The sequence below is a fragment of the Anopheles maculipalpis genome, chromosome X (genome assembly GCF_943734695.1).
Source record: "Anopheles maculipalpis chromosome X, idAnoMacuDA_375_x, whole genome shotgun sequence".
Classification (NCBI taxonomy): Eukaryota; Metazoa; Arthropoda; class Insecta; order Diptera; family Culicidae; genus Anopheles; species Anopheles maculipalpis.
In genome coordinates this window covers 6,172,313-6,185,607 of record NC_064870.1, presented here as the reverse complement: position 1 = coordinate 6,185,607, position 13,295 = coordinate 6,172,313, and the positions used below count along the sequence as shown (strand labels likewise).

Below are 13,295 nucleotides of genomic sequence, written 5' to 3'. Positions count from 1 at the left end.
TATTTTCAAACTAAATTCCGCGACGTTACGCTAACGATAGACCACAATATTAGCGGAAATGTATGCTTTTTTCCCCTGGATACAGTGTATCCTAGCAATATCTTACACTTTCCAATGCCTAAATATTTTTGAAACCGTTCTGAGCTTTTTTGGCGCGTGCTCATATATTTTTGTTCTTGTTCTGCAATGTTTTAGCACGTTCCAGTATATGTTTTTGGTTCCTGCTACTGATTTTATTTTATTTCGCTGTGATATGCTAGCATTTACAGTGAATTTCTCGTATAAAAGTTGATGAGCACAGAATGCTCATCACAGGAACACTCTAAAGCTGGAAACATAACTTGTTTGTTTGAATATACATATTAATCAGGGTCTATAAATAATATAATATATGGAAACGCGTCAAAAAAAAACCTCGGAACGCGAACAAACATATATGAAAAACATAAAATATTCTCTGTATTATGATACTAAATCGGATGCATCGACTACTGCGGTACTGTACTAATTCAGTCGGGGCAATGCAATCCATTCCTTAGCAAAACCGTTACACGATCGAACTTTATTTGCGAACAATCGGATTTGCGTCTCGGTGTACGTATGTATGTGACCGTGCTGGCTTTAACTCCACCGCAAATAAATAATAGCTATATCACAAACAATAACTACATCCATCCTTCTGCCACCGATGGCGGTTGTGATGCATTTGTATCATTACCGGAAGATTGTAGACTTGGTCGGGAAGAGTATTTGTTCATTGCTTAAAATGGTAATAGTTTTGCTAGTCGTTACGTTTAGTTTCGCCCTTTCTACCCTTCGACCCTTTGCGTACTTTTAGTTAACAAAAGAAAAGAAAACAAGTTGTAGTATATTTTTATGCAATAATAAGTAAGAATCAGTTTTGAATCGCATTGACAAAAAGTAGTTTTTGAAAGTAAAAGCTAGTCCGCTATTTTGCCTTTCGTAACTGCACTTACTGTGCACGGCTTTGCTTTTGGCCTGCTCAGATGTTAGTAAGAATTTCGGTCTCGGGATTGCACGTGCACAATGGTTGTAATTCAATCTAGTCTGTGCCGTTCGTTTTCGAAAGTAGTTCATCAACCGAACGGATAACTTCTTACTGCAGTGCAGTACAATGGATGCGAACGTGCTGGATGTATCTTTGCAATTGAAACTATTAATAATCGATTCTAGATTATCTACTTCTACCGTCCAGTGTAGGGCTGGAGTCACTGCTCAGTCGTACAATCTTGTATGGGATTTAACAGATTTTGGTGGAGCAACCAGAACTGACAGTTTTTTTCATTAAAAAAAAAATCTGTGAAATCCCATAAATGGTAATACGACTGAGCAGTGACTCAAGCCAAATTTAACACAAACCTCGCACTGCCACTAACGCTTTCCTCGTAGAAAATAATTAAAAACCTCTTCTCTCCCTCCACCAGCCGCCCTCCTCACTCAACAAGCATGATCACAATTCAGTCAACATCCCTGTAGTCTAGACTCGTGCCCTCGTCTAGATCGTCCTCCTCTAGGTCGATAAAAAATTGCTGCAGCAAATCGCTAAAGATGAGGTTACGCTGCTCGTACCGGCTGCCGTCAAAAAATTTGACACCAATCATCTGCAGATACTTCTCGTAGGACGGATCACGCTCGAGCGACGGTTTGTACAGCTCGCACAGCGCCTTGAACGTTGCGTACTTCCGATTGTTCTGCTCGACCAGCTGCAGCAGAAAGTAGAGAAAGTTAAGCAGCGGCAAACCGAACGGTGGATCGGTACAGGCGATGCTGGTGTGAAATTTGCAGTAGGTGGTAAAGGTGTCCGCTGCGGTGACCGTTTCCTTCATTGCCAGCTGCTGCAGCACGATGTGAGCGACGAACAGGTCGATTTCGCTCGCGAAACCTTTGGTGCGGCTTATTTCGATCAGCAAAAAACCACAGCTCGTACCGTCCTTGGCATGGGCGAAGTGTTGGCGGGCGTGCGTCAGATCACCCTCGCGGTGGAGTATCTGTGCGTACAGCTTGTGCATCAACGGGTGTCCGGTCGGCGAGGACACGAGTGTACCGCTCCATTTCATTGCTTTTTCCTGTGTTGGGTAAATGTGGAACGTACGGAAGTGTAGTTATCAATGAATGATTGAAATAAACTCCTCACAAAAACAGTTTTAACGACTCTTTTGGGAAGCGTATCGCAACCAGTGTTTAAACTCTTTTGAGAATAGTTATTATCAAACTCACTCCCAAGGAGTTTTTAGCCGCCACAGGGGCTCGAATCGCAAAAACATAGTTTTGGGGTTCGAAGCGCTGTGAGTTGTCACAGCTGTTATGAGAAGTAATCCTAACGCAACAATGCCCCCCCCCCCCTCCCTTAAAAGAATTGAATCCCAATACGGAGTGAGTAAGAGTGAATTAATTCCTTGAAAAATGATGTTATTCTCACCACTAGTGTGTACTTACGAGCAACGTTTCCCGATCCACACTGGTCGGTTTAATTTTGCCAATTAGCTCCGTGAGCCGCTTTATCCACTGCTCGGTAGATTCGATCTCGTTGCCACCTTTCTCGAGCGTTTGTATGATCAGCAAGCCAAGATCCGCCCCGCTGCTGTACTGTTCGTGCTCCAGCATCGTCAGCGCACCGTCGTACAGCAGGGCCAGCACATCGTCATACTTTCGCTGTGCAACGTAGCGGAAGTAAAGCGTCCGGTACATCTGATGTGCCTCGTAGAAGTTTTTCGCTTCGACCGAGGCCCGCAATTTGTCCAGCACCCGTTGCACACCACGGGCCGCACTCGGTTTGACAGCGGGTGACGATGGTTCCTGTGTTACCTGTACACCCGTGAGAGTTGTTTGATTGTGAAGGTGGCGTTTTTCGTCATCCATACGGAAAGGGGATACGGGAAAATAAATTCAACGTGAAATTATGGTGCGAAAGGTAAAAAGGCGTAAAGTCGGGGAAAATATTACCTCCATCTTATTTACACTACGAAATTGCTTTTACGAAATATGGCAATCCTGCACCCACAAACGGCAACAATCACGTAGAACATCCAGCAGCTGCCAGACTGCTTCGTGCGGCACGATGACATCTCATTTTTGACAGTTCGAGAGCTGTCAAAGCACAGCGAACAGGAATTAAAAAAACCACTTTTTTATTTTTTTTTATTAAACAGAAATAATAAAAACGAAACTAGAGTTATTTATAAAAAAATCAACAGTTTTTATTTGTCTGTCAAATTATCGCTGGATCGCCAAAACAAGACTCTTAAATTGAGCATCAAGTTGCCACAGTTGATGTGCTGCTGTGGGCGATTTTGAAAGAGTAGCAATAATTGAATTTTTGTGTGTGTTTGAAAATCAATGTTTCTAGACTTTATGCACAATTTTTCTCAATCAATTTGAAATATATTATTTTGTAATACAAATTTTAAGTTCTTGGACGAAGATTGCATGTAAAAGTAGTACTAACGGTATCAGACATATGAAATTTCTGAAAAGTCTCCTTAGATGTGTGCAATGATTGGCAAATGACCCTAAATATATACGTTAGACAACAGAAAGCCTCCCCTTTCTTGATAATTTCATACATAAACGACGAGCAAGATTAGTTTAGAAAACGATTAGTTTTCTTCAGGGACCGGGGAAAATTGAAATATACGCACGGCCTTCTCGAGTAGGCGGTCGTAAAACAACGTATATTTTCAGGTCTTAGACACATTCGGTTAAAAGAAAAGTAGCTCTAACCTTTGGTTAGTACAATGTTTATTGAGAAAAAAACATAATAGCATTAAATAGGGAAAGTATATAGAGAGTCCTTACGATGCAACTTATCAGAACGAATACGTGTAGTGTACAAAGCGAAAACACTTTAGAAAATGTATTTGCCTACGGTTAAACACTGTGCCCCTTTTTGCTGCGTTGTCTCATCACATTACGGGCCACACTCCATTGGAATGCCCAAAAAAAAAGGAATCGATTACAGCTGAACGGTTTTTTTTTACAGCTCATCATCGAGGGAAAACTCTTCCGGTGGAAAATCGCCCACCTCAACCGCTTTCGGTGTAACGAAGCTGCCGTACTTCGGGCCACACTCGAAGTACCGCTTCCCAGCCGCACTGCCATCGTTCACGCCGAGCGGTTCATCAAACTTGACTCCAATGAATACGCCCGTTTTCCCATCGAGCGGTCCCTTGTACATGACGGTACCGAGCCGTACGGGATTGTTTTTCGCCGTCACCCGGCACCGGGCCCCAATCGTGGTTGCTTCCAGCTTTTGGCGATCTTCCTCCTCTTGCCGCTTCCGATCCTCCTCCTGCTTGGCCATCTCCTCCTCGTTGTATTTGCCGAGCTTGTTCTTCTTCAGGAAGCTGCGCAAGCTGTCCGCCTTCTTGTCGTACTCCTCCTGGGACAGCTCGAACTTGGGCACGTTGTCCTGCATGCACTGGAACTGATCGACAACGTGCACCCGCATACCGTCCTCGATCGGATAGCTGCCGAGCGGCTGACCGTCATCGTCCAGCTTGGCTACCAGCTTGTCGCCACTGTACAGCTCTAGCCTCATGGTGCCCGCATTTCCACCGGTAATTGGTTCTAGCTTTCCCTGTAAGGATACAGATTGATGTTTTGTTAGCATATGGCGCACAGTTTTCCTCTGCACGATGACTCACCTTAAACTCGTAAATCTTTAACGCACGGCTGTATTTACGCTCGAACGAGACGGTATCGTTCTGTGAGTTGGAAATGTTGATTGTGACAATGTCCGAAAGCTCGAAACTGCTCGTTGGTGCCATGGTTGTGTGCTGCACTTTTATGTATTTCGTGTCGGCGAACTTTATCCTGCTAGCCGTGTACCACTCAGTTACGGTAATCCGGACAGTCGACCACCCACAGCAGTGAGTTTCTGCTTTGAAGAGTTGCTTTCTTTTGTGTGGTAATAAATAAACCGAGCGAGTGTTTGACAGCTGTCACGGTGGGCAACACACAGGACAAAGCACCTACAACATGCGCGCGCAACCGAATGTGTATGCAAGCTTTGCACACGAGCTTGCACAGTGGTCGATCGGCATGGTCTCCAGTTTCAAAATGACCGTTAGCTTTCGTTTCAATGATTAAAAATACGTTCTTATTTCTTTAACCAACTACTCGGGTAGGGCATATATTTTAAATGGGAGTTTAAGTTTTTCTCGATTTTTAGGCTTTAAAAATTCTAATTCTATTTAGTTTTTGCTTCCAAAGCGGTAAACACCTCACATCTGCAGTGGCGTCTCAAGCGTCAAACATACTTTTTTGGATAGGAATTAACATTTTTCGATTTATAGAACCTCTAAGTATGCTATGGGGGACGTTCCTTATGAGATTTGAACCTCGATCCTGTCGTGTGAAGATCGGCAACGATGCTGCGTCCTTACTGGACCGTCCCAATTTGGCCCACGTGCTGGGTCGTCTAGTATCACTTTATATTTAGTCCAGTCTATCTAGACACGAGGTCCCGCGAGAGTTTCATTCACTGTACAATTTTCATTATAAGTAATTATCTCATTAAATGAATTTAAAACTTCTGCACTTGAGTACTTCATGTGCGTGGGTATCTCTTTTTATTTAGAGGAGGCCCCTAACACATATGAAACCCTACTCCGCCAACCGTTAGATTCGCTACTAACTAGCTGAGCTATTTCGCTGTGCAGATACGATAGTTGGAGCACGAGATGAGGATGCCGGACCGATGCCCTACCAGGAAAAAATACTTTATCAGGGACCTGTTTGGTATGAGTGGTTGCCGTGGATGGAGGAATGTAGCCCCGGACCAAGTTTCCTGATAACATATTTTAATGGCGTGCTGAACCCTGAGCAAAGTCTTGTTGGTAGCCCTGTCGTGTGAAGACCGGCGGCACCCCTACTACCGGGGCCACGATGCACAGAGTTTATGAGGCTCCGAAGGCGTATGTGAATATTGGTTTGATTGGAAAAGCATCGTTAATCTGTTAGCAGAATCTCCTACAATATCCTATATTCTACAAGTTCAACAGTAAGCCAACCATACTGAGCACTAGATGCTATAGTGCAATAAACAAACAATCTTTCTTCCGCATGTTTGCTTAGATTAAATATGTAAATTAAAAGGAATTCCTCGTACTCTGTGTGAAATCTGCAAAGTCATTACTTAAGGCGGTCTCCTTTCGGAAAGCTGTTACGCGTAGCAATAAATCCACAATATGTTTCTGATTTAATCTACTTCTCCGCACTAGATGCTACCTAGAGTAGACAAATGGAGGAAGAAAAAAGAGATTAGAATTCTAACTTGGACGAAACCATGACGGGGCAAATCAATTGGCCGCATACTTGCCACAAATTGAAGCAGTAAAACACTTGACCGCCTTTAAAGTTCCCCCCCCCCCCCCTTCCATTTCACTTTTCTCGGCAAAATGATTTGAGCCCATAACAATTTGCAATGAACTTGGCTAACCATATACCAGGATTGTTTTTTTTTATGCCCGTCCTAACTCAAGCAGCATCGTGCCTGTCAGCTTTTGGGCTAACTTTTATCTGTCCGATTTTGGCGCGCGTGATATAGAAATGGGAGGAAACAAAATGGACGGAAGTGTTCGTGAACGCATCAAACAAACTAGTCATGGAGCGAGCATTAATTTCCAATCAATTGCCTTGCCCGGTGTGTGTAGTATGATCGAGGGCAAACGAGTGCAATAAATTCTTGAAATATTTCATCAGCGAAAAAGCTCACTTTAGAGTATTGAGTTTTTATTTGCCGAGTGCCGAGACAGATTGGGTAGACTTGCGTCTTGTACCTATATTAACTACTATATTAAATTTGTACGTAGCGTCAGCACCGATACTTACGCTTGCTTGCTGAATAATCTAAACGTCTAGGCAAAAGTGGAATTTTACTTGCATGTTTATCTAGCGGCACTAGAATATCCTTCACCGAGCAAAGAATCTCAGCGCTCGGATGTTATTCCTCCGTTCCGAAAACACGAGACAGTTAATGACTTTCATTTTCCTGCCCATACACTCGTCCATTTCACGCAACTCGGTACAGTGCCCTCGGTCAAGTGCTCAGCGGGGTCTACAATTTTTATGGCCCGGTTTGCAAGACGAAATGGTAAATGATTGGTCACGTTCCACGGCGCCACCGGGAAGGACCTTCGGCTGACGAAAAACCATACACACGTCCATTCGCCTCGATGGAAAAGCACTCTCGCAGCGTACGGTGCGTCTCGGGCGCACTGGCCGAGTGTGTGTCTCTGTCCGTCTGTGCTCAGACCGGTAAAAAGCACTGCATGAAACTGGAAGAAATCAAATAAATTAACTTCGCTGAAAAATGTCACCACTCGCCCACGTGCTCAGTATCCTAAGAACTCGTTTCCCTTTCAGCCCCTCCCCTACGTGCACGTCCCGTTTCCGTTTGATGCATATCACACCCCATGAAATGATTCGTCAATTCTGCACACGACGGCACCGGAGATCGTAATGGCTGTCCGTTAGCCGTAGTAGCCGTTGCGTAGCCGTGCGTTAGGTCTTCTGGTGTGTTTGTCTCTGTCAATGGTTAGGACAAGGCAAAAAGCTTTCCACCAAGTGAAGAATCTTAATCAGCTTAACGAGGATTGGTGAAACTTTTTAATGCTCCACGATGTGAAGCGCTCCCGCTCATCCTTCATCACGTGAAACCGAGCACCAGGATACCACTGCTAGGGAGCTGAAGATCTGCAATCTGGCAAATCATCTTTACGAAGCGGTCGGCCATGAGCATGTTAAGTGTTTGGATTATAGCGAGGAGTTTCTCGGGGTTTTATAGCATGTATACTAGAGGTGGAGAAAAAAAAAACGTCACACATGCAATTGTTCTCGCGAAGATTAGTTGCCGCAATAAAGAGATAAAACTTGGCAGCATTACTGTTGCTGATAGCTATAGAGGAGCCAATGAAATTTTGTTTAGTTCTTTGGATAACTGACAAATAGAAAATACTATTTAAATGGTCTAATATCATCTGGGAATGTCTGGCAGATCCAACCATAAATCCGCTACCTAAGGTGTATCATTGTCTCAGGTTCTTCTGCTAATTTGCTGTCTAATTTTCCCAGTTGCATCGCAGAAACAACGCCTGGTGTGATCTATTGAAGCATGAAAAACTACACAGCAGCTAGCAGATCACGCAAACGAGCTAACGCTGTCAGTGGCCTCTGTCATCGGACACCGACACCCGTAGCACCAGGAATCTCGCAGGAGGAGTTTACCGGACACTAATTAGGAATGGATGGATAAGGCATTTGAGCATTCACACACGCACATATGTAGCGCTTTCGTCGGGCATCCCGTACCAGGCGGGATCTCTCTTCCCGCTAATGGAAGTGAATGGAACAAAACAGGAACAGGGAATTAGTTGGAAATGGACGCCACAGGATGTACCTTTCTCGCCTGCTGGAACAAAGATGACCGTTTCCGGGTCGTGTAAGACGAGAGTTTTATCCAACTCCAATTACCACGCTGCAAGTTTACATCCGCTGCATTCGCATCCACGTGTGTAGTGTTTAATCATCGGCGAAACTCGAAACTAGTTTTGCCGCCCGATGTCAAATTGAGTTAATATTTTAAATGGATCTCGAGCACGGTTTGGGACCGGTTCCACCACCATCTCCACCGTAGTGGAGATGTATCTAAGCTAATTGCAGTTGGGTACGAAATCAATATTCCGTGCGTGAGGTTCCCTAAAGCTCGTGCGATACAAAGTATCCGGTGTAGAGCAGCTAAGTAGTTGATTAAGTATCTAATCGGTAAGCTTCTCCGTAATATACTCGCTACGAGATGTTTTACAAACAAGACGGCATACCAACACTGCTCCATTCGGGTAGTGGAACTTTCCCAAAATGTAACGATGGCACGCCCTACACCGGTAAAATCAAAACTCATATATTCTCCCATAGATGTTAGCTAAATTTGAGAGCTTATTAGTTTGATTCGCTCGATATCGCACCATTGGGCGGGCAATAGCATCAGGTCCGTGCTGCCGTGCTGCCAGGTGGTTCCAGTATACAAAACGGTGCAATCAATATGGCCACGTTTGCGGCTCGCAAGGGAAACGCTTTAGAATTCGATACACCGTATCCATACGTACGGCAGTGTTTCGATCATCGTCCGTACAAGACTAACTTTTGAAATTACACTCATGCAACGGAATTGGCTGCGGTTTGGTGTTAGGATGTTGGTGCGGAACCATCCGGCATCGGACGTACATACGGTAGGGTTTTGCTGGTAACCGCATGTTTGATTTTTCCGTGACGTCTTCTGACCCGGTCTCGCCGGTTTGACCTCGTATCATATTATCGGAAAGAGCAAACAAAACCACCGGTCCATTTGGTGCTCACAATTCCTGCTTCGTTGAACACGAACCGAACCCTCCGGGGGCAGAAATTGGAGCCCCGAAGGCCGGGTGTACCGTTCTTAACTTTGGTGATGCCGATGCTCAGCCGAATGCACACACACACACACACCGCTCTGAACAATGATTCCGGCTCTGATATTTGTGTGGCTATTTTTGATCCACCACCTTTACGTCTCCTGCCTCCCTTCAGCTAAAGATGATTAGACGTGGAAGAAAGAGTCCTAACACGTATAAGAACTGACAAAAGCTACAAAAAATTGGGAGAAGACGTTGGAATTCCCGCCGGCAGTTTAATGTTCGCACGTTTGAAAGAAGAAAACCAGACGAAGCAGGGGCGAAACACAAAAAAATAGTACCTTTATTGGACGGCGATAGAATCGATGCCATTTTGTTTGAAATACGAGCACCGAAACTACATAGTAGCAAAGGATGATGACGGTGGATGATGTGCGCGGTGCGCCATATTGTTGACCAGAAATGTGCGAATAAGCTGCGAACGTTTCCGGCTGCGTCCGGCGCGGGGACTCTTGATGATGCGGACGAAAAGTTCGATCCCTTTCCGGTTTTGGGTTTGGGCAACGTTCAGGCGCGCGCGTGCTGCCACCGTTCCGTAAAAGGTTTGAGGCTCTTTGAAATGAAAGTCACAGTTGGCGGGTTGTGCCGGTGGCAGGAGGTATGGTCATCAATCGAACCGATTGCAAAAACATATCGACAGAACCGGGCCACCCGCACACACACACACACAACCATTTCTATTGGAATATTGGAAGATGGCGGATGGGCGAAAACGGGTGTACCGACGCGGGTCGGTTTCGGTGGGTTATGTGTGGATATTATTTTCCTATCAAGGGAAATTGAAAAACTTTCACGTTCCATTTACGCCCGTCGGCGGTTCGGAGGCTTGTTTGGTGGCAAATGTCGGTTAAACACACATGTGTGGAGGTATGTGTGCAAAGGCACTAGCACGCCCCCCTCCCCCCCACCAAAAAAAAAAGAAGAAAGATGGAGGTAAAAAAAGGAGTACGTAATGGCGAGCTGAAGCCTCTGGGATGACGTTTGCGGATTTGTGTGACTCTCCCCGTGTGTGAGTGTGTCTGGGGGGGTTTTTTTGGTGTTGTTGCGTGCTCTCGTTATAAAGTTTATGCCCCTCACGGGTACATTGCAATACGAGTGGTCTGACTATCCAGAACTAACTAGAACTACCGACACGGACGTTATCGATACTGAGAGCATACACTTCCCAGGACCCACCCGATTGTTCATTCAGAATAAAAAAAAAAAAGGCACTGGGTCAGGCACGGGGCGACATTTAAGATTCGCGATTCCGGTTCTGGACATCGATCCTAACCTCCAAAATAGTGCAAAAATCCCACCCTCCTGCACATTTTAGCTGCGAGAAACAAAGCCGATAAAAACCTGACAGAGGGCGAAGTTATCGCTTGCTGTAGCAGGACACAAATGTCAATGCTGTGTCTTCTTTGCATCACATCCGCCAGTCTGAGTGGTTGGCGGTGTGTTAGCACTGGCAGTTGCACGATGATTACTTACGAAAAACGCGGGAGGACAAAAAAGTGATAACTGTTAACACAGGTAGTTATCACACTTGTGCTGAGATGGAAGCACCGATAAGTACACCATGGTAAGGTCATTGTTTTCCCTTTCTCTACCTCTACCGTTCGTAGTGGTTTTTGTGTCCTTTTATGTGTGAGTGTGTTTGACTTTGTCCTTTTCTTGCTGACGTGACGTGTGTGTGTGTATGGTGTGGGTTCGTTACACCGGTTGCACTTGTTTGTGTCGTGTGAGCCCGACCTGTGGCACATGTTGTGCACGAAACGAAAGTCCCGAGACAAGAATGGCTACGCTAGCGATTTTGCTTCTGTTAATAGAATCCTTTTCAACCGAACAGTGGCAGCGGTTTTGCTACATATAAATCCGAATCGAAAGATCACAAACGAAACCACCGCTTGGTTAGCGGTCCCTCCCATGTCCAGATTTAATTGTTAATCCTTTTGGTCCAGTAGCGTTGAGTGTATCCTGGCAAATAGTAACCATACGTGGATGGTGTAAGATAAGCCGTAACACCGGCCTGACCAGATGCTTTTCTGGTAATACTGGAGGTGTCCTAGTGCACAGTGGGGACAGAGGTTTGCCGATCAATGCATTCTTGCCTATCCAACCTAAGCAGCACATTGCTGTGCCGTTTTAATCCTCATTTCAGGGTTCACCCCATCCCCCCCAAATGGTTTGAGTGTTTCACTTCCGGTGTGTACGTTGTGAGTGCTTCGGAGTCCCGAGTCCCGAGAAAGTATCCCAGAAGTATTGCGACCGGCCAGCTGTGGACCGCAATTCCTTTCCCCGCGTCTTGCACTGCTCCACCACAATGGCGAAAGCCCATTAATGAACCAAAAAAGGACAAAATGGACACAAGAACCTTTATTGCCGCTTTTTATCGTGTTTGAAGCACCGGTTTGGTATGGGGCTCGTAGCAAAGTCGTTTAACCGTACACATCGTGTGCCGCCCAGTACGAACGGGAACAATGGGGATGCCTCCAGCTCGTCGGGTTGAAATTTGTGGATCAGCAAATCTGGTATGGTTCGATATCGGTTTCGGTTCGGGTGTAACGGAGGTGGGTCGGGTTGCAGCGGGTGTCCTGTTCAGAGGGAGGGCAATAATCCTCCTGGTGGTCCTGGTGGCCAGCGTCTGGAACATTGGGACCGCAAAGCGTTCTCCGGCTTTTGTTGCAAGTTTGAGTACAAGTCGTAGTTTGTTAGTAGTAGTGATACTAATAGTAGTGACGGTCGAAAGCATCACATACAGTTGTAGCTAGGAATCATTGGCAAATTGACAGCGTGAGTGGAAAGGAGGTGTTTGTGTGTGTGTGTGTCATTGTGGCGGATGAAGGAACCAACACACAAGCAAATGAAAGAACAACTCGTTTCAATTGGAGACGTGCACCATGTTTGGGCCGTGGAGTGGTTTTACAGGACAGCGTGAAGCTAAAAAGTCGTGTCTCGGGACTGTACGGGCAGGAATCAATTTTCCTCTTCCACTTTATCTCTCTCGTTCTCTCTCTTTCTGCCTCGAGCACCTTCTCTAGCACGTGTACCATTCTTCCTTAAGGATGGCCATTTTGTGGTGCCGGATCAGAGGTAACACAGCGGGACACTAGTTGTTGGCCAAGGCAAGCAATTGGTTTGTCCTTTTTGCTGGTTCGTTTCTTGTACGAGCGAACTCTCTGTGCACGCCTCTGTGCACCGTATGCTCCGGAACTCTCTGCTGTCGCGCTGTGTGTGTTTTGTGGTGATAGTCCAACGAGTCGGTGTAGGCAAAACGGGGTGGAAATCAAATTGATTTGAACAAGAAAAAAGTGCTGCAACGGGAGTTACAGCTCGGATAGCTGCACACGGCAAATATCGGCACTGAACAACGGACGAAGAGAGTCTTCGGATGACAGTGTTGGCGCGGGTCGTGCCTTGGAGCTTGGTCGATTTGATTGACCAAACATGAATTGATATGCTAAGTATAATTGTCTTACCGGCTACAAGGATCTGGGTCCTCCGGTCGTCTGGGTCCTTTGGAGCACCATGGACGAAGAGCTCGCTTGACGTTTATATGCGAAGCAGTCGCCCAGTTTTAGAAGCGTTATGGCTTTGATTGATGAAACATTAGGGACACTTGGGACTTGCGGACTTGGGGTTTTTTTTTGTGTTCTTCAATCCGATAGAAAATTGGTTCCGATGTTGACGTTGTTTGTAATGATAGTGTGCGTGGTAGAGTTGAATCCTTGAGAACAGTGCTTTCACTTCTCAGACAACTTTTGCTGGATACCATTTGCTGTAACACCATTTGTGTTCAAACAAAAGGGGCGTCAGAATAGTGGAGCAACAGCAACAAATGGCATC

General features: G+C 45.5%; 2 protein-coding genes across 2 annotated transcripts; both read right to left on the bottom strand.

Annotated features, from left to right (window-relative positions):
• Window positions 1-1,478: 1,478 nt before the first annotated feature.
• On the bottom strand, window positions 1,479-2,970 carry LOC126562896 (Golgi to ER traffic protein 4 homolog). Its single transcript, XM_050219497.1, has 3 exons — window positions 2,965-2,970; window positions 2,458-2,826; window positions 1,479-2,087 (listed from the first exon to the last, which is right to left on the bottom strand). Exons 1-3 carry the CDS (start codon window positions 2,968-2,970, stop codon window positions 1,479-1,481), a joined length of 984 nt encoding a protein of 327 aa, XP_050075454.1.
• A 1,024-nt stretch (window positions 2,971-3,994) lies between these two features.
• Window positions 3,995-4,787, bottom strand: LOC126560015 (tubulin-folding cofactor B-like). The gene is made up of 2 exons (XM_050216179.1): window positions 4,665-4,787; window positions 3,995-4,597 (listed from the first exon to the last, which is right to left on the bottom strand). Exons 1-2 carry the CDS (start codon window positions 4,785-4,787, stop codon window positions 3,995-3,997), a joined length of 726 nt encoding a protein of 241 aa, XP_050072136.1.
• Between the last annotated feature and the right edge of the window lie 8,508 nt (window positions 4,788-13,295).